The sequence below is a fragment of the Benincasa hispida genome, chromosome 3, assembly GCF_009727055.1.
Source record: "Benincasa hispida cultivar B227 chromosome 3, ASM972705v1, whole genome shotgun sequence".
NCBI classification, from domain to species: Eukaryota; Viridiplantae; Streptophyta; class Magnoliopsida; order Cucurbitales; family Cucurbitaceae; genus Benincasa; species Benincasa hispida.
In genome coordinates, this window is record NC_052351.1 from 35,758,972 (window position 1) to 35,780,977 (window position 22,006).

Here is a 22,006-nt window from a genome sequence, read left to right on the forward strand (position 1 = left end):
TTTGCCTATAAATAGTGATATTTGGCGGATCTTGAAATCACACACATTTGTGAGAAATTCAATTCAAATTTTCACTAAATTTTCATAATTTCAGTTATTTTATTTATTTATATTATTATTATATTATATTTTCTCCATAGCCATTGTGCTCTTCAATTTCACAACAGTTTTTAATTTTTAAGTGTGTAAACATTTATTAGTGCACGTCTGTTTTGATATTCTTGAAACCTAACAATGACATAAACATGTAGTAAACAAGGATAATGTACTTGAATGACATGGATGATTATCTATAAGATATTGGAGATTTGAACCTTCATCGAGATAGACAGAATGGAAGTGCATATCAAATTATAATCTTAGTGTTAGATTTTCGTTGATATGTTAATATTTCCATTGATATTTACACATGTTCATGAGTTTGACATCGATATAAAAAATAAATTGATATTTCCATTCTATCGTAGAAATCCACGAAATATATAAAAAAAATAACAAAATATCAATCATATATATATAATATAAGCAATAGACATGACAACTAGTTTAAAACTCATAAAAATGTTTATTTAATAGTTATAATATATTTTTAAATTCTTTATAATGTTTTTCAAAATTATTCATCAATATCGAGATTTTATCGATATTCCATCGACATTTCTATATCAATGTCGACATTTTAAACCTTAGTTATAGCGTTCTTGTACTTTCCATTATAGATCATTAATTCCCATCTTAGCTCACTTTGACAAAGACAAATACCTTTTTAACTTTCTATGCACAAACTAAGAGATCGTTTGGTTCACTTACTTCTCAAGTTGTCATTAAACAATTCAACTTCAATAATAAGTATTATTGAAGTTTGTACATTTATCAACTATATTTCATTTTTCACTATTTTTCACATATATAAAAGAATTTCATCTTGCAGTTCAATGTCCTAAATACAAATTTTTTTAAACATGGTGTATTAATTCTAGACTTATTAACTCCACTTAATCTAAATCGAAAAGGGAAACAAGGAGTGCCAATTTAAAAATGGCACATTATATGATTAAGCATAAACACTGACCCACTTGGTTGGATCAAACTTTGCATTAAAACAGAGCCCAATATTACACAACTTGGGGGCGAAAAACAGGGGAAAAAAAGCAAAAGAAAACAGAGCAAATGGAAGGATAGAAGGCACACTTAAAAACCAGTGCCTTTGGGATTTTTGCTAAACAACATTCACATTCTTTTGTCCCCAAATACTTCACAAATGGAGATTTGAATTAGATTCATACAGCAGTGGAACTTCTGAACGATCCCAGAGCTTTAACTGCCCCTGCCCTCAATACGATTTGATGATAAATTGCAGCAATGGCAGCTCCAATGAACGGCCCAACCCAAAAAATCCACTGCTCACATTAAAGAAATAAGCCTCAATTACTCGATCAAATAAAACAAGATTCAAAACCTGGAAGAGAAGGATTATGGAAAAAGAAGAAATTACCTGGTCATCCCAGGGCTTGTCTTTGTTAAAGACCACGGCAGCTCCAAAGCTTCGAGCTGGGTTGATGCCAGTGCCCGTGATCGGAATGGTGGCTAAATGAACCATGAACACCGCGAACCCAATTGGGAGTGGAGCCAAAACCTTCAATTTCAAGTTGAAAACAATATTAGTTCGTTCAATCGAGAAAAATGAGGCTGAATTCCCAACCCCAGTTTGGGGAATTCAATGAACTTACAGGAACGTGAGAATCTCTAGCATTTCTCTTGGGATCAGTGGCGGAGAAGACAGTGTAAACAAGAACGAAAGTTCCGATGATCTCTGCGGCTAAGCCCGTGCCGGTGCTGTACCCATCGGCGAGAGAATTGGCTCCACCACCGTACTCATTGTAATGAGCCTTCTGGAACGATTTCACCAACGCACACCCACAAATGGCGCCCAAACATTGAGCCACCATGTAAAGAATTGCTCTAACTAGAGACACTTTCCGAGCCAAGAACAACCCAAAAGTCACCGCCGGGTTAATATGCCCTCCTAAGAAGTTTCACAAAAAGGGTAAGTTCCTTTAAACAGAGCGAACAGAGAGAGAAACAGAGCAATAGAAGGGACAAAGAAACTCACCGGAAATTCCAGCAGTGCAGTAAACGAGGACGAAGATCATGCCACCGAATGCCCAAGCAATGCCGAGAATGCCGACGCCGCCGCAGATTTGGCCGCCGTTTTTGGTGTCGGATTGGCTACTGTAGCCAATGACAGTGAGAACAGTGACGTACAAGAACAAAAGTGTGGCAACGAACTCGGCGATGATGGCTCTGTAAAAAGACCATTGAGTGAACTCTTCGGCGTCGATCAATGGGGCAGGAGGTGGGTCTTGGTAGTCCTTGGCCGCGAATCCTCCGGCTTCGAGATCCTTAGACATGGCTGCTGGTTCTTGTGGGTGAAATTTACAAAGAAATGGAGGAAGGAATTGGTATTTGAAAACAGAGGTGTTGCAGAGGGGAGTGATGAAGGTTAGGGATGAAGTGGGGAATTTATATAAGGATGTTAGAGAAGTGGATGGACCAGTGATTGTTAGAGATTTCAATTGTTAATTCAAAATTCTTTTTGGGATTTTCTTCCCCTCTCATTTTGCCTAAATCTTCTCCATCATTTCATTGACTTGACCCACATGATACAATTATCTTAAATTTATATTCATGTCATGGTAATTTAAAAAACGGACTCATTTGATTATGTTTATTTTACTTGTATTTATAATAGTAATGAAATGTGATGTTCGCTTCAAATTTTATAATTAGAAAACGTAATCTGATCGAAAGACTAAGGATGTTCAATTTGATTGCATTTTAAATTTACGTGAGACCCACGAACGGCTATGGTTACTATTATAGATATTATTGTTGTTACAAAATTAAAATTAAGAATTTTTCATATTTATTATTATAATTAATGTTATCATTACCATTATTATTAGGGTCTAGTAGTGACAGTAAATGTGACAGGTTTATAATTTTAAGCAAACACAATCAAAAGAAATAAAATTATGTTCGCGATTTAGACTCACTAAATTGAACTTCATTACGTTTACACCACTTTTCATTATGATTTGGTAAACGTGGCCTTCGTTTATAGTATGAAACGTGTAAATTTATCTAATAATTATTATTATAAAGGAAGTACAACCGACATTAGTATAGATCAATTGGAATGAAAAGTGTATTATCAACTAAAATGTTAGAAAGTTGAATCTCACAGCACATTTTTTAACTAAAAAATATTTTTTTTATATCCGTGACATTGTGATAGTTCATTGATTTTTCCTTCCAAAAAAAATTTGGTAACTTTAATCCTACCGCAGTATCTAGCCCGAACTCAACTTTTAATGAATATAAATGTATATAAAAATATAATAAATAAACCAAAGGAAAACACTTTTATTGGGAAAGAATCAAGAAGCAACAAGCTAAGGGAGCTACAAAGGAAAAACATCCCCTCACAACGTACCATCTCATGTATTTAAAGCTCTACGAGTAAGAGTATATGCAACATCATTTTGCTCACGTGAAATATGTCAAATGATCATCGAATATGGTTTAGCTGCTAACCTAGAAACTTGTTCGAAAATGGAAAGAATCTTCGTGGATTTAGATCCACATTATTAAGAATTCAAATCACACTCAAGAAATCTAACTCTACTGTTAATATTAAAGGAGGCCACTGAACCTACATTTAAACTCTCATAATGTCCAACAACTTTAATATAAGAAATTACATTGATCTTAATAATATTTTTTACAAATAGAAACTAAATTATTATCAATTATATAATAAAATGAAGAGTTTAGTTCTTATAAAATTTAAAAAAAAAAAAAAAAAATTACAAAATAAAAAGTTAAAATTTCCGAACTAAAAAAAATAAAAAATAAAAAGAAAACAAAACGTTAACATCATATAAATCACGTGTGGAATAAGTGGACAACAGTCGGTGAGAACTGATGAGTGACTGAACGGACTAATTGAAATCCATAATACATTTAATCATCACCGTCGATCTTTACGGGCCCACTCTGTTGAAACCGTTTACCAATATATTAATGCCACGTAATCACATCGCAATCATCAGATTTTATTATAACCTCAAATTTATGGTCGGTCAGGTCAACAAAGTCGGTCCAAGTGGAAAATACCGAGTGCCTTTTTCTTATGTTACATTCGTGGCTGTGGATGCTCCACGTGTCGAAACATTATTGCTTGAAGAAAATAACATATTTTTTTATGCATGAAATTATTGAGATGAATTTTAGTGCATCATACGGTTTGTCAGTTCATCCTTGGATGGGCGGCAGCTGTTGGGATGTCCTTTTTATTTTATTTTCCCTTAAAAAAATCATTTTAGTATGCTTTTCTTTGAAGAATTATATATATATATATATATAAATAATTATCTTTTTGCTAGTTTTTCAACCACTATGACAATTGATATATACCTTTTTTGTTATATTAGCATTATCTTTCAAATGTTGAAATATTTGTTTCAATTAAATGACATTACTGAAAATATAGGTGATAATTAAATAGTGATGTCATAATTTTAATAAGATAATTTTTGAATTAGTGGAGTTTTTCTTTTTACTAATAATGAAAAATACTATTTGGGCTGTGGAGAATTTTTCTTTTCTCAATTCTTCTGTCACTTTCATCATTATAATTCTCTTTTATATGATCTTCTTTTTTTCTTTTGATTTTTGTAAGAGTTCGAGTTCAATAGCTAAAATTAAGGAGGGAGAGTATTTTTACATATAATATTCAAGTAGATGATTGATGCTTCAATGCATCAAGAAAGAAAATTTATTTTGTGAAAACACTACCTCAAATAATAAATTCACAAATATATGAAAAAAAAATTGCATTTGCCTATTTATAGTTAAAGATAGATTTGGGCTAGACTCACCGCTGTTTTTTAATAGGAACAAAAGTTTATAGTGTTTATAAGAAGAATGACAGATTTTAACTTTTCATTTGTAAAAATGACAAATCAACATTTCATTTGTAAGATTGACAAAAAATTAAAAATAAAAAAATAAACGAATTTATAAGAGTCTAAATACCTCAGCCATACAAATGAGATTGTGATTGACTTATTAAGAAATATTCGTAATTACACTGTAATTAAAAACAAACATTTAGAGATTATCGGTTGGTCATGCTCTGAACACCGCACCGACCTCTTCTCCAACCAAGTTGCCGCCATTTTCCTCTCCAAAATTGGTCCTCCACCAAGAGTGGTGATACCTCCGACTTGAATTCTACCTTCATCCCTTCCTTCGCCAGTCGTGGTTTTTGAAAATAAAGATGTATGATAAAAGAAACGTGCAAATGAAAAAATTATACACTGTAATTTGGATGAGAGTTCTATAGTCATAAAAGGTGTTTTGAAAGTTTTTGGGGCTATACTTCCGATGTAATATTTACGTGACCTACATATACATTGTAATTAGTCTCCAAACTACACTCGACAAATACATTAAACTTAGAAACAAATACACTACAATTTAATAAATTACCAAACCATCTAATTCGCTTTTGAACATACCCAAAATTTTGTAACAATACGTTTTCTTGTTTTAGATGCAATTATCAGTTTAAAAAGTGAGGTTGGACTAATAAAAACTTTATCTAAGTAATTGTATTCATGAAGAAAGAAACCGATTTAGACTAGATTATGAAAATCCTAGTTAAAAATCGTCAATTGAAATTACTAACAATTATGATGTGGTATTGATGTCAATCGTGGAGATCTCATGAACAGAAAAGAAACAAACAATATTCGATGATGGTACATCCTTCTTTGATCAATCTGTCAAGGTGGATTTAAGATCCCAAGGCAAACTGGTTAATACCAACATCGTCCATAATGCTTGACCTACCTTTTCACAATGACTCGATAAGAATCACTTTGAAAAGAAAGACTTTGCAACTTGAACTCTGGTCGATGGTTGATTAAGTCGAGTCTTTCATCTATGCCACCATGGATTTGATTGATTAAGTCAAACCTCCAAAGTAGACTTGTTGCGATTGAGATAAAAAAAATATAATTAGTAAAAAAAAAAAAAGATAAAAATTTGAATAAGATGTGTTCGAAGCAACAAAAACTTCAATAAATCGGAAGTCATGATAGTGGTTGTTTCATCCCACTTACCATTGAACAAAACTCTTAATTGTTGAATAGTCATAACAAGAAGCGTTGAGTACAGGGGATGTAGAACGCTAGGGCTACATGTTTTATTTTAATATTTTATGTTTCAAATAACATGTAATAAATATAATGTTCAAAATAATTTAAAAACCGCAAATCTTGATTAAGATTTAAGAAAGTAATATAAAATAACAAAACTCAGTTAGATAATTAAATATAATATGATATTTTTAAATTTCAAAACAAGATTTGAAAATAAGTTGATGTACAAGATTAAAAAATTCAAAACAACTATTAATTACGAGATTTATGACAAATTATCCGCTTGAAATGATGATTTTAGTTGACTTGAAAGTTTGATCGGATATATAATTGAGCAATTAATTACAGTTTCATTAATAAAGATGTCGAATTAATTACACTGCAATTAAAAAGAAAATGAGAGCATTTTAAGATTTCAGAAAATTGGACTAATGTGACATTCATGTGTTTTGCTATAATTCAAAAGGATCTTGCCTTTTGCTATTTTTTCAAATGATAGTGTAATTAGTGTCATATACCTAATTATTCCAAGGTTATATTCGACTGAAGTACCTAGCCTAAGATCTCAATCGGCCTTAAGTCAAGTGAACCATAAGCAACACCCATAAGAACCACTCTCGACCTTGACCTAAATTGGCCAAGGGTGTACATTTCACACACCCACAATCCAATACCGAGGATTGAGAAGACAATTATTTGATAGTCCAAATCATGAGAGGAAAAAGGTAAATCTTAAGTCGGCCTAACTTATATGTGTATAAATGATAGTAGGGTAGTCGATTATTCGATTGTTGAGTTATTAAACATTCCTATAATACAAAGTTTTATTTTAAAAAAAATACTTAACTGCATTACAATATATCTATCTTTTTGCATCACACTTAACTGACACATCATAACTTGTGATGTGGTAAAATCTTCTTACTTCTATTTATAAAATATTTTAATGTTTTTATATAATTTATTTTTATGTGTAAAATTACAATTGTGCATCTCCAAGTATTGCTTTATTTATTTATTTATTTATTTAATTACTAGAGTTTCTTTACCTAATTTCTCTCTTTTGACTTTTCTTCACATATTACTTCATCTCAATTATTTATGTACTCAAAGTTTCTTTATTCTTACGTTCATATGTATTTCATGCATTACATCTATTACACCTATGAAGTTAGGTCAAATTTCATGTGATTCAGTAAACATAATATAAATTCCATCATTGCGTCATGAGATTTTTTTGATAAATGGAAAATAAATAAAATGCTTGGGGGTGGAAATGAGAGAATGTCTACAATACATGAGTTTAATCAGATACAATTTGAAGGGTTTTGTAGATTCGCTTGCTTTTTCTAATTTCAATTATTACACTTTATTGCACAAGTTTCTTGAAGATAACTTCTGTTTTTTTAATTAATCTTCATTTGCACACCCTATCTCTCTAGAATCTCTCACCATTCTTTTTCTAGATGCATATTTCTTTAAGAAATACATTAATTCAAAAAAATAACATTTATTTTACATCCCAAATATCTAAACGAAATCTTTAAATGCGTCTCAATAGATAAAGATATCAACTATCATCAATTGATGATTCCATATTTACGAAAAATCTCTTTTGATATTTTAAAAATGCAAATTTATTGATAAAATTTCAAAAGACGATACATTCACAATTTATAAACAACACAAGATCTCACAATATTACATCAGAACAGAGTGAACACGAGAGAGAAAAAAAAAAGAAGAAAGTAGATATGGCATAGAAAATAAAAAGGCAATGCCCTTTTATGCAGACCACAAACCAAATCGGCATTTTTGCCAATTAATTAACACAACGATCATTAAATTTTGATTAAATGTGGACTTAATCAAAGAGCTTGAGAATGATCCTAAAGCTTTGGCTGCTCCTGCTCTTAATATGAATTGGTGATAAATGGCAGCTATGGCAGCTCCAATGAAAGGTCCAACCCAAAATATCCACTGTTCAAAACCACAAACAAATTAACATTAGACTAAATAATACTTTTGGAATTTAGAATGAAGAGGAAATTAAATTGGTTTTTTCATATATACATACTTGATCATCCCATGGCTTGGATTTGTTGAACACAACTGCAGCTCCAAAGCTTCTAGCCGGGTTGATGCCGGTGCCGGTGATCGGAATCGTGGCCAAGTGAACCATGAACACCGCAAACCCAATTGGGAGTGGTGCAAAACCTTTCATATTCAAACCATAAAAAAAAAAAATATTAATTCTATTTGTAATGTCATTCCCATCTAATTAATATTGAATAGTATGGATATTAAACTTATGGGGACATGGGAGTCTCTAACATTTCTCTTGGGATCGGTAACAAAAAAGACAGTATAAAACGAGAACGAATATCCGATGATCTCGACAGCTAAACCAGTGCCACTGTTGTAGCCGTCGGCGAGCGGTTGGCTCCACCACCGTACTTATTGTAGTGAGCGTTTTGGAATGCCTTCACCAAGGCACAGCACAAAATGGCACCCAAACTCTGAGCGCCCATGTACAATATGGCTCTCACCAGTGACACCTTCCGTGCTAGAAATAGTCCAAAAGTCACCGCTGGATTTATATGTCCCCCTGCCACATCCCAATTGTCAAACCATATGAGGAACAACATTAGATTTAAGGTTAAATTTCAAATTTAATCTTTCAACATAGGAATTGATTTATCTAATTCATTTCTAAATTTTTAAAATTATTAATTTAATCCGATTTAGTGTCTGGTTAAGTTCATTTGATAATCATTTAGATCCCATTTGATAGTTATTTGATTTTTATTTTTCTAATTAAACTTATCAATACTTCTTACCCTTTTAGAAATCTTTGTTGTTATTAATTTTCCACCCATTTTTTAAAACCAAACCAAAATTTGAAAAAAAAATATAGTTTTTAAAAATTCGTTATTGTTTTTAAAATTTGACTAAGAATACTACTCTTACGCTTAAGAAAGATAACAAACTATTATTAAAAAAAAAGAAGAGAAAAATAGGTTTAATTTTCAAATATAAAAAACTAAAAGAAATTGTTATCAAATAAGCCTAAATTTTTTTAATTTTATAAGATCATGAATCTACCAGACGAAATTGAAAAGTTAGGAATTTTATTAGAAAGAAAATTATATCTAATAAATGAATTAGTTTTAAAAATTTTCAAATTTGTCAAATATCTTTTTGACACAATTTTGAATAACCTGCTAGACACTTTTGAGACTTGATACAAACTCAGTTGAAGGTTAAATTTAAAAATTAATCTTAAATTAATCTCTTAGATTCTTTCATTTAATTAAGATTTAAATATTAATTTGATCTCAATACTTTCTGTACCGATTTACTTTGATCTATATATGAGTTCATTTTGTCATTGTATTTTTGAAAGGGATCACTTTATTCCCTTCATTTTCATATCTTGTTTTTTTCCATTTAACATGACACTTAATTTAGTGTAGGTAAAGATTTTTAATTAAAATATTTTGATTGGGTATAAAATTTATATGTAAAGTTTTTGTAAATAACAACGGACACTAAGAAACAGAGACTAAAATGAAAGAGGTGATATTCTTTCGGGAAACTCACCAGAAATCCCGGCGGTGCAGTAAACAAGAACAAAAATCATTCCACCAAAGGCCCAAGCAATGCCCAAAATGCCAACACCACCACAAATCTCGCCTACATTCTTATCATCACTCTGAACTTTATACCCAATCACAGTAAGAACAATAACATACAAGAACAACAGAGTAGCAACAAACTCTGCTATAATAGCTCTGTAAAATGACCACTAAGCAAACTCCTGGGTGTCGATCAATGGGGCCGGCGGCGGGTCTTCGTAATCCTTCCCACTGAACCCACCACGCCCTCCAGCTTCAATATCCTTCGACATATCTCTAAATCAACAATTTCAAATTTGACTGTAAAAAATAGAGGAGAATTTGCTGATTGATGATGGAAAACAGAGTAATGAAAATATGTATTTATAATGTGTGGGAGAAGAAGAAGTGAAGACTGGAAATTTCGTGATAATGAAAAGTATTAATGACGATTTTTTGCCACCCCATTTTCTGGTATTTTCTTTTGCTTTTTGTGACCTCACTGTCACTCACAGATAGGGGGTGGCTTTGTTTCGTTTCGTTTCGTTTCTGGTAGGTTCTTGAAACTAGTCGGTAATTAATTAATATTATCGAGCTTTTAATTAATCTATATATGTTTCGAATGTTTTGGTTTTATAATTATTCTATTTCGTATATAAATTTTGTTTGGGTATGTAAATATTAATTTAAGTACTTAATAATTATAATACATTATCTCTATTGTACATTGGCTTGGATTCATCATTGTAACTCTTCTTTTTCTTCTCTTGTTGTTTCTTTATATTCTAATGGATGTTTATCGGTTAGGTTCAATCGATTTGAAGCTCATTTTAGATCGAAATTCAATTATTTGAGTTAAAAGAAAAAGTAACTACTCAAACGACTCTTATGAGACAAATGAATTCAAGTTAAGTTTATCAAATTATAGTAAAAATTGGTATAATCGGAATAAGACTTCATTGATTGATGAATCGTCATAGGCCTGAATCATAAACATGATTAGATTGCTTTTTAATCTGTCATATTTTACTCTTACTATTCTCATTACGGTCACTTTATTGTTATTGCTTGACCCTAATGATAACGGTAAATATAAATGTGAAAAAATCATAATTTCATACTATTACCGTAATAATATTTGTAACGATAACAGAACTGGGCACTATAATTTTCAACCACAATTAGAATGAACACCCTTCATTCCTCGATTAGATTACATAATTTGATTACAAATTTTAAGGCGACCCCATATCTCATTACAATTATGAAAAACAGGTAAATGATAACAAAAGTAATCAATTGAGACCCATTTTATATATTACCATTGATGGATTACCTTTTAACCGATGTAAATGTGGCCTCAATCCAACTCAATCATTCATTTAGATTGAATTGATTGGAGTTGTTTTTTTTCAGTTTATTTAGAATTTTTCCTTTTTTTTTAAAAAAAAATGTTGATATTGACATGTAGAACATTTATTTATTTATTTTCAAAGCTTGGAACTTATTAAAACAAGTATAACTTAACTGATATATAGATGTGTTAGCAACCAAGATGTTTTTGTTGCTCGAATCATTCACGTGGCACTGTACTAAAAAATAAGTAACTTAAAAGAATTCAGTCTCTTGAAACTTCTAGTAGTATAATTAGTAATTATTTAGGCCTCATTTGCTATACATTTGGTTTATGGCTTTTAGTTTTTTGAAAGCCTATAAACCTTTTTCACCTCTAAATTTTTTTACATTGTTTTTCTACTTTCTATAGATGTTTTCAAAAACCAAATTAAGTTTTGAAACTTAAAAAAAAAAAAAAAAGTGACTTTTGTTTTTTTGTGTAGGAAATAGTTTTATAAAAAATTAAATGGTTACGAACCTTAAATATATTAAAGAGCATGTACCTTTTTTAATTCAGGTTCTAATGATGTAAAAGATTTAATTTTGTTCATAATCCAAGACACTAATTACCATTTTAGAAGGTGGTTTTAATTTTTCCCATATGTATTTGAACTCAAAGAAATATATATTTTTATATAACAACTATTTCTTTTTTCAAAACAGCAAATGAAGTAGAAGATCTTAACCTTCAATCTTAAAAGATAATACAAAAAAAGAGGTCTTCCGATGCATAATCATCCCCGTTGGGAGATAGGGTCTCTCTCGACCATGTAAGGGACCCGTCGGGAGTTATGGAGAACTTCTGACGACGTATACTATTCGTCGGGAGATAGTTTCCAATCTCCCGACGGTGGGACATTACCCGTCGAGAGTTACTATAAATCTCGACGAGTTATTTATTCGTCGGGAGTTCCTTAGAAACTCCCGACAACCCTCGATAACCATCGGGAGATCTGGTATAAAATCCAAATTAGGCAGAAGATAGATTAATTGCCTTTCTTCTTCCCCAATTTGAAACCCTAGTAGGTAATCGCCGCTCCCGCCGTTCGTTACTCCCGATCGTTCGCCTCTCCCGTCGTTCACCGCCTTCCGCCGTCATTTTCCGCCGATAAAAAATCCCTAAAAGGTAATTTGAAAATTTTCTCTCTTAAAATATTTCTTTCATCTTTGTTTTTTGGATAATATAAGATAAAAAAATAGCAAGAAAACAAGTTTTAGTTCTTGAATATACATATTGTGATTGAAAGTTTGCTTTGATTGTTTTGGTGGCATAATCAAAATCAAAATCCAATATTTGTTTTGTTATTATTTTGAATATTAATTTTGTTGTTGTTATTGTTATTGAATATACATATTAATTTTGTTATTGTTACTGTTATTGAATATACATTTTGTGATTGAAAGTTTGCTTTGATTGTTTTGGTGGCATAATTAAAATCAAAATCCAATATTTGTTTTGTTATTGTTTTGAATATACATATTAATTTTGTTATTATTATTGTTATTGTTATTGAATATACATATTAATTTTGTTATTGTTATTGTTATTGAATATACATATTATGATTGAAAGTTTGCTTTGATTATATTGGGAGTTTGAATATGGTGGGAGGTTGTTGGCAGAGGCAACGCGAGTGGTTGGAGGAAAAATTATGGTGCATTGTTGAACTTTAAAATTGAATTGAAAATGTTATGATGCGTTTTGACCACAACAAGTTTAACTTAGAGTACAAGGGTCGTAGGGAATGCGGATGTATATATCTTTCATGAGAAAGAGGACATGGACGAAGTGTTTGGAGATGTGAAAAATCTAAAAGGTAGGAATAATTAATAAATTTAGGGCATATGAAGTGTTTTATTGGAGATCACAATGTCATTATTTGGGTGGAAACGTGTGTTGAGGTGGTTGAATTAATGCTTAGTTAATTTTTCCTAGAGTATGAGGTTTATTATTTGACTTGAATGTTGTGAGGTAGTTGACAAGTGATATATGTATGAGAAAATGGGTTGTGTTTGATATAAATTATATTCCACGGGTGTTGTCTATTTAAGAGTGTATCAACATGCAGCAGAAGCAACAAGGATCAATAAGCATTTTAATTCATTAATTTTGGCAGAAACTAAAGCATGCTCATCTAATATAAGAGGGTTTGTAGTCATACATTTGTAGAACTCTTCAAGATCTTGTTCCTCAGTAGTTGTCTTCTCCAAAACTCATCGTGAACCACATTAAGATCTTCCCCACTATCCTCTTAGAGCTTTACAATGAGTTGTTGGACTCAAGAATAGCTTGAACCGACGGAAAACTAGAGAGAAGCTCACTGCGCAGTCTATTTGAAGAACTTTTTCTTCAACCCGAAATTTTCTCTAAAATTTTCTTGAATGCATGCCTCAATTCCGCTCCAATCTTCTTTATTTATGCAGGGAACATGCAAAGATGATCACTGTATGAGATGCAACTCATGCTTGGAGTAATTGAAGATAAGGTAAGTGGTTTTTGTGTGAGCAAATAGAAGATGGTAATGGAAAAACCCCTTTTTCCATTTTGGGTTATTTTTATAGTTTTTCAATTTTTCCAAAAATCAAATGATTTCAATAAATCAAATTTGATTTCAAAACTGAAAATATTATTAATTTTATTAAATTAATTTAACAAATTAATTATTTAATAAATAAATAATTAATTATTTAAATAATTCTAATTAATTTAATATCAAATATTAAATTAATTTTTACACAAATCCATCCTCATATATTTAAATAAAAATTCTCCTATTTCGTTTAATTCTAATTTGAACATTTCAAATTAACTTATCAAGCTACTCTAAAGCTTATCCATTTACGAGTAAATAGGGGGACCTCGTGAACCTACAGATCATGGGCTCCAACGATCCGAGAATAATTGGCTAAACTCATTAGACCGAATTAACCCAATTCGTTAACTAATGGGTCACTCCACTGTAGCTCAGAGTTGAACTCCCCTCACTGTAGATATATTATGTCCACTTAATCTAACCATAATTAGTAAGTCAATCCTTCACAAATTGTTCGTAATCACAGCTGGGTTAATCTAACCGTTTTACCTCTGTGAATACATCGTGTTCCTTAAGTTCCCATTGACCCTATAATGAACAATTTTGATTCATAACACCTATGAATCAAATCCTTTCTCTATCATGAGAAGGCGGGACCCAAATTGTTCAAGACCTGGAATCAGTACTTAAGAGAACAACCTATCTGCTAACCCTAAATCGGGTAGAAGTGAATTCTATCTTGCAGGACTATATCCCCAGATATTCATCCGGTCTTATCCCCAAAATGGGAGGCTTATTAAGCATTGCTGTTGGACTACTCTCACTGTTTGCAAATCAAAGGATAATCCCAAACAAACAGGAGTTCATAGCTAGCTCAGGATTAAGATCGAGTTAACCTAGGTTACTTTATAAAAGAAATAGTCAGTTTTAACAGTAAACGGTCGTTATAAAGAAAAGTGACTATTTTGGTGGTCTAGTCTATATGCAAACTCATTGCATATGATGCCCCCACTCACATGTCTCAACATGAATGATCTGTAGATCACGTCGTTTGTAGCACTTTACAACTTCTTGTAACAACTACAGAGTGGGCCGCATCCAATAGTGTTACTAGGATGAGATACCCAATTTCATTCATATACTTATTAGATCATTTAAGCTATATACTATTAACTTGATCCCGTTTATGTCACCATATAAAGTTAAAGTATTCAGACTATAGTCATAGATATCTTTATTGGATTTTCATAATAGAATGCAAAATCAACAACTTATTATTATTGATAAATAGAATGTTTAACACAAACTGCGAGTTTTAAGACATTCTCAATAGTGTATACACAAGTCATATCACCTATTAGAGGTTATTTAAAATTTTAAATTCTTCGAACGAACTTGGAATTGTTTATTAAATTAATCAAAATTCATGCTTAATAAAGGCTTTGTACTTTGTCCTATAATACAAGTTATTGTTTTGGATTACAAGTTGGTCAGAAAAGATTTATTTTTAAGGATGAATAAAGAATTGATTAAAATAAGAAATAAGTTATCAGTGGAGTATTGAGGAGTATCCCAGTTTTTAGATGTGGCAAAGTTTCATGTTAATGATTCTGGACGAATAAGATGTCTATGCAAGAATTGTATGAATTCAATTTGAAAAAAATTAGATATTGTAGAACGACATCTATTAACATATGGAATATCTCCCTCATACCGTGAATGGGTATATCATGGAGAGCCAGTAAACTTATCTAGAGGTTTTGAAAGTCATACAACTCATTCAATTCACAATGTTGAAGTAGATAATATAGAGGGTAATGTTGTCGAAGAAAATGAGATGTGGAATCTTATAAACAATCTACAAGTTTCAATTGAAAACGAAGATGCAAATGAAGAAGGGATTGAGAATGAAATGTCCTCTAATGGTCAAGAAAGACATACCACAAACTTATTCGAGGATTTAATGACCGAAGCACGTAATGAACTATACCTGTGTTGTTCGCAATTTTCGTCCTTGAACTTTTTAGTGAAGTTGATGCATATCAAAGTTCTCAACGGTTGGAGTAACAAATCGTTTGACATGTTTTTGGAATTAAAAGCAGTGTTTCCAGCTGATATCACTATACCTACTTCCTTTTATGAAGCTAAGCGAAAATTGTGTGATTTAGGCCTAAGTTATGAGTCTATTCATGCGTGCAAATATGATTGTGTATTGTATCGAAAAAGATTTGCAGATTTGCAACAATGCCCCGTTTGTGGTGAGTCTCGGTACAAAATTAATGATGGCAAGGGTAAAAAAATACCAGATAAGGTATTGTATCATTTTCCATTGATACCGAGATTAAAATGATTGTTCGCATAAAAAAAAGGCTCTTCTGACATGAGATGGCATAAAGATAAATGAGTTGAAACGTATGATGTATTGCAACATCCAGCTCATGCATAGGGGTGGAAACCTTTTGATCGTGAATTTCCTCATTTCTCTTTAGATCCCCGAAATTTTCGTTTGGGATTAGCTTCAAATGGGTTCAACCAGTTTGGAAATATGAGTACTTCTTATAGTATGTGGTCTGTAATGATAATCCCTTATAATTTGCCCCCTTGAAAATTCTTGAAGGAAACAAACTTCTTCATATCTTTGTTCATACATGGTCCAAAATCTCCTAAAAAGGAAATTGATGTTTACTTGCAACCGTTGATTGAAGAGTTGAAAGAGTTATGGACAATTGGTGTGCGAACTTATGATTATGTTACTGGTGAGTTTTTTCAACTATATGCCACCTTATTATGGACTATCAATGACTTCCCTACGTATAATGACCTATTTGGGTAGAGTACAAAAGGTTAACAAGCATGTCCCATATGCAAAGAAGATAATTTGTCCTTTGGGATAAGAGAGAAAATATCATTTATTGGACATCAACGTTATCTTCCAGAGAATCATAGTTGGCGCCCAAGTAGGCAACATGATGGAAAAGTTAAACGTAGACCTCCTCCAATTGTAATGAATGAAGAAGAGATCTTACAACAAATAAATATGTTGAACTTTTCTATGCTTAACAAACATCGATCGAAGCAAGATAAAAAAAGAAAACGAATTCTAAATTGGACTAAGAAAAATATTTTTTTTTTCAACTTTCATATTGGTTCAGACTATTGTTACGATATAAATTGGATGTAATGCATATTGAAAAATACATATGCGAAAATTTGGTGGGCACATTATTAAATATTGAAGGAAAGACAAAGGATACAGCGAACGCTCAATTAGACTTACAAGATTTGAAGATAAGAAAGGACCTACACTTGATACAGGTCGATAACAGATTTGTAAAACTACATGTAGCGTACACATTAACTAATAGTGAACGGATTTCGTTTTGTAAGTATTTGTAATCAGTGAAATTTCCTGATGGATTCGTGTCTAACATATCACGATGTGTGAATGACAAAGATGGAAAAATATCGGGGCTGAAAACACACGACTCATGTGTTGCTTCATACTACTCCCTATTGGTATTCAAGTATACCTACTGAAGAACATATCCATTGCTATTGTTGAATTGTGTATATTCTTTCACGACTTATGTGCAAAAAAAATACGTGTAAGTGATTTGAACAGACTACAAGCAGACATCATAGTCATACTTTGTAAGTTGGAGAAAATATTCCCGTCTGCCTTCTTCGATGTAATGGTACACCTTGCTCTTCATCTACCATATGATACCAAAGCGGTGGGTCCAACTAGTTACAATTGGATGTATCCTATTAAAAAAAGTTTACGAACATTAAAACAATTTGTACGGAACAAAGCACGTTCTGAGGAGTCTATAGTGGAAGCATATGTAGTGAATGAATCATGGAACTTCTACTCGCGATATCTAAGTGGGATTGAAATGAGATTCAATAGAGATGAACAAAATGATGATAACATTCCCGATCATGAGATATTTGGTGAATTTGAATTATTTAGGCAGAGGGTACGACCATTAGGGGCGTCAACTTTACGGACACTATCAATGGAGGAAAAGTGTATCGCATGGTACATTCTCAATAATTGTAAAAAAATAATAGATTATCGCAATTATATTTCAAACTAAATTTCTAATTTCTAGGATAAACTCTTTGATATAACTTTCAAATGATTAATTTTCTAGGCAACACTTGAGGTTAATTCATCGTGAAGCTCAAAACGCCTCTGACTTATATATAAGACATCAACACAAATTTCCCGATTGGTTTAGATTTCAGGTATACATAATATTGGAAGTTGAGAGATGATTCATTTTTTGTAGTCATTTTTAATGTATAATTAATTATCAGGTTCTACAACAACGTGAGAGAGAAGATCTCTCCGATAATTTCTTTTCACTTGCAATGAGACCTTCGTTTGAGGTGCCCTCTTACAATGGATACATTATTAATGGGGTACGATTTCACACTGTAGAGCATGATAATCATCGAGCTACACAAAATAGTGGAGTCCTAGTGGTTGAGGAGATCAATGGGAACAGAAGTGTGGATACAATTTCTACAGTGTCATAGACGAAATATTAGATTTCCAATATGCGAACAAAAGATGTGTTTTTATGTTCGAGTGTAGATGATTTGACACAGATAACAACAAAAGTAATAGGACACATGTGGATTTAGGATACAAATCGGTCAATACATCATGCTTCTTGTATGTTGATGAGTCTTTCATCTTTGCTATCCAAGCACAAGAAGTCTTTTACATTGTTGACATAAAATATGGTAGAAATTGGAAAGTTGTTCAAGTAGTCCAAAATAAGGGAATAGAGGATGTATCAGAAGTGGATGATGTTGAAAATGAACAACTAGATTTACTATAAATTGTCAATGAAGTCCGAGTAGATGAAACCATTGAGGAGGTTACTTTATGCAGAGTTGACGTTGATCCTATAGTTGTGGAAAGACTAATTATTCAACATGGCGATGATGACTTTATAAACGATGATGAAGAACAATTATCTCCCAATAATAGTTCAAGTGCTGATGAATAATTTGATTTAGATGACGATGATGAGTAATCATATATCTACTAAATTCTCTTTCTCTGTTTACACGTATTTCATATTAATTTTATATTGTTTTGTCTTTTTTGTGTTTATATAAATACGATATCAACCTTTAATAGGCAACATGAGGCTGATGAAGAATTCCAGGAGCAAGAGATATATCTAGGCAACACGGGATCTTCTGTGGGTGACACTCTAGGTTAGTATATTTTGAAATATATTTAGTTGATTGAAATACATCCTAAATTGTTTTAAATTTTTTATTCCTCAGATAGTAGCTTAGCATCCACTCAGAGGAAACATGAGCATTCGTAGAACATCAAGTTGGATAAAGACGTCAAAAAATATGGGAGAATTCCAATCATGATAAATGAGGGGGAGACGAAGCCGATTTCTTAACATTTGGTACGATTTAGTAATGCGATTAGTGTCCTCGTCAGATCTGCATTTCCAGTACGATGTCGTACTTTTGCTGAGGTTCCAAATGAGTTTATAGAATTGGCTAAGAGTCAAATGTTGGTAAATTATAAGTTTATTCTTTTAGAGTCAATTGTAAGCTAAGAGTCATGAACATCATATATGCTAATTCTTCCTTTATTCTTTTGTAGCCTCATTTCGTGCTTGATTTATCCAGTCAACCACTTAATCATTTTATAGAACATCAAATGCAAAACTTCTTCAAAAAATTCAGAGCAAATTTGCACAAACATTACAGGAAATGTGGCAATCCTCAGTAAGCACGTGTCAACTTACCTAGCTGGCTTAAGAATAGACCAGAAGATTGGTATTGTTTGTGTGACCGCTTCGAAAGTGAAACATTTCAGGTTAGAATAATTTAGGGCGTGTATCATTTACTTCATTTACTATTATAGAATATCTTTTCTTTTTTTAATATAGGAAACATCGAAGACGAACAGAAAGAATAAAAAGAAATTACCATTCGACCACGTAGGCGGATCGAAGTCGTTCATGCAAATTCAATAAGAGCTGCAGGCAAATGAGGTCGAGAAATAGGATGTGTTGACCTATTTAGGGAAACACACTCTAAAGGTGACAAGTTCGTGAATCAGGCAGCTGAAAATGCACATGTAACCATTTTTGTTTTACTTTTGCCTTGTTTTTCATTTCTAACTTCAGTTGCTCGTACTTACACATTTAATTAATATGTCCGGAATCAAATGTCAGAATTATAATACAACCCCACTCTAAAAGGTTCCCAACTACTAATAGGGGATGAAATCTGTGAGACGATTTTGGGTAGACGACTCAGATATTCAAAAGACCTAGGTTGGGGCCTTAAACCTAAGTCAAGAAAGGATAGCAGCTCATCGAGTTCATCATCTACTCAAAGAATAGATAGGAAGGTGAGGAAATTGAGAGCCAGTTTCGAACAGTCTCAGTCGAGGATTAAGAAACTTGAAGATGTTAAAAAATAAATGAAAGAGGATCATGCAAGACAAATGGAAGAAATGAAAAAAATGATTGAAGACATGATACGATCACAGAGAGAAGGGCCATCGAATTAGGTATGATTACTTCATTATTTAGTTTTTTAATATGTTGCTATCCTGCAGTTATGGTAGCAAAGTAGTTATGTTTTACTAGTAGCTTTATGATAAAGAATTGTTGACTATCCTACAGTTATGGTAGCCAAACAACTAGATTTTGATGTGTTCTTTGTCGTTATTGTCTATTAGCGTCAGGAATGACGTGGGGGGTGGGTAGAGATTGTTTATACTCGTTTTGCTTGTTTTACCATTGAACTTGGAGATTATATATATATATATATATATCTGCACATGTTNTTATACTTGTTTTGCCATTGAACTTGGAGTTTTTGTGTGTTTATGGATGTTTATGACGTTTGTGTGTTCGTTGATGTTTATGAAGTTTGAATGTTATGGGGGTGGGACCGTGGGTAAAGTTCGATTATATCGTTTTGGAGTTGAACTTGTAGGGTTTTTGTGTGTTTTTTTTAATGTTTATGAGCGTCGAGAATGGCGTGGGGGGTGGGTAGAGTTTAGTTATACTCGTTTTGCTTGTTTTTCCATTGAACTTGGAGTTTTTGTGTGTTTATAGATGTTTGTGAAGTTTATTGAATGTGTTATGGGGGGTAGGTCAAGTTTGGTTTAGATTGTTTTGGGGGGAAGTTTGAGTTTTTTGTGTGTTTGTTCTTATTTATGAAGTTTGAATATGATGTGGGGGGTAGGTTGAGTTTTGTGATACTTGTTTTTATTGGAATTGGTGCCCTAATTCTCCCGGAGTCTCGTTGTTTTGTAAAGATACACATTGTTTAATGAATAAAATAAATGTTATTTAATTCTGGCATTTACTCATATCTAATAAACAAAACTCCTTGGTTATCTTATGTGAACTTAAGCATGTATATGTGATATACAAGTGAATCATGCCTTAAGTGATAACCTAAATCGGTCTGTAGTATAAAGATTAAGGTGGGATACCTGATCCTGGTGACACTACGGATACGGCCCGTTTTGTAAAGGTTTGCAAGTATTGTAAACTACTACAGATGGTTTATCCTAACCATTCGTGTGGAGACGTGGTGCGGGGGTGTCCTATATAAAGAGTTTGTATAAGACCTAGACCACGAGATGACTAGACTATGTATATAACGTTGATACTAGAGACTTGCATCTCACCTAAACGACCATAGGTGACACGACCTCAATCCTGAGTGTTTTGTGAACTTCTGCCTTTGAGGGCGGTTCTTTGATTAGTATGGGTAAGAGGGGCCAGATTGCCAACTCAACATGCCTACCTTTTCGGGGACTTGTCTGATCTGAGAGCTGGGAACTCAATCCATAATATGGAATTCACTCCTTTCCCGAAGCAGGAATAAGTAGAGAGATTGTTCCCTTAAGAACTGATTATGGGGCTTGAACATAGTAGCCACATCTTCTCTTTGGAAGAGAAGACTCAGTCATAGTAGAACTATGACTTATGTTCATTAGAGGGATCAGTGGTACTTAAGGTGACAGATGTAACTATAAGGTCATAATGGTTATTGACCCAGCTGTACTTACGAGCGATCTGTGAAGGGTTGTCACAATGCTCATTGGTTAAGATGGACACATAATATATCTATAGTGAGAAGAGTTCAACTGTCGATCTTTAATGAAGTGCCTGGTAGTTAACGGATGGTGGATCCCGTAACTAAAGAGTTTAGTCAG

General features: G+C 32.5%; 1 protein-coding gene and 1 pseudogene across 1 annotated transcript; both read right to left on the reverse strand.

Moving 5' to 3' along the window:
• Window positions 1–1,031: 1,031 nt before the first annotated feature.
• Window positions 1,032–2,593, reverse strand: LOC120072591 (aquaporin PIP2-2-like). The gene is made up of 4 exons (XM_039024988.1): window positions 2,114–2,593; window positions 1,731–2,026; window positions 1,496–1,636; window positions 1,032–1,400 (listed from the first exon to the last, which is right to left on the reverse strand). Exons 1-4 carry the CDS (start codon window positions 2,409–2,411, stop codon window positions 1,281–1,283), a joined length of 855 nt encoding a protein of 284 aa, XP_038880916.1. The 5' UTR covers window positions 2,412–2,593; the 3' UTR covers window positions 1,032–1,280.
• Window positions 2,594–8,015: 5,422 nt separating this feature from the next.
• LOC120073546 lies at window positions 8,016–10,140 on the reverse strand (annotated as a pseudogene).
• Between the last annotated feature and the right edge of the window lie 11,866 nt (window positions 10,141–22,006).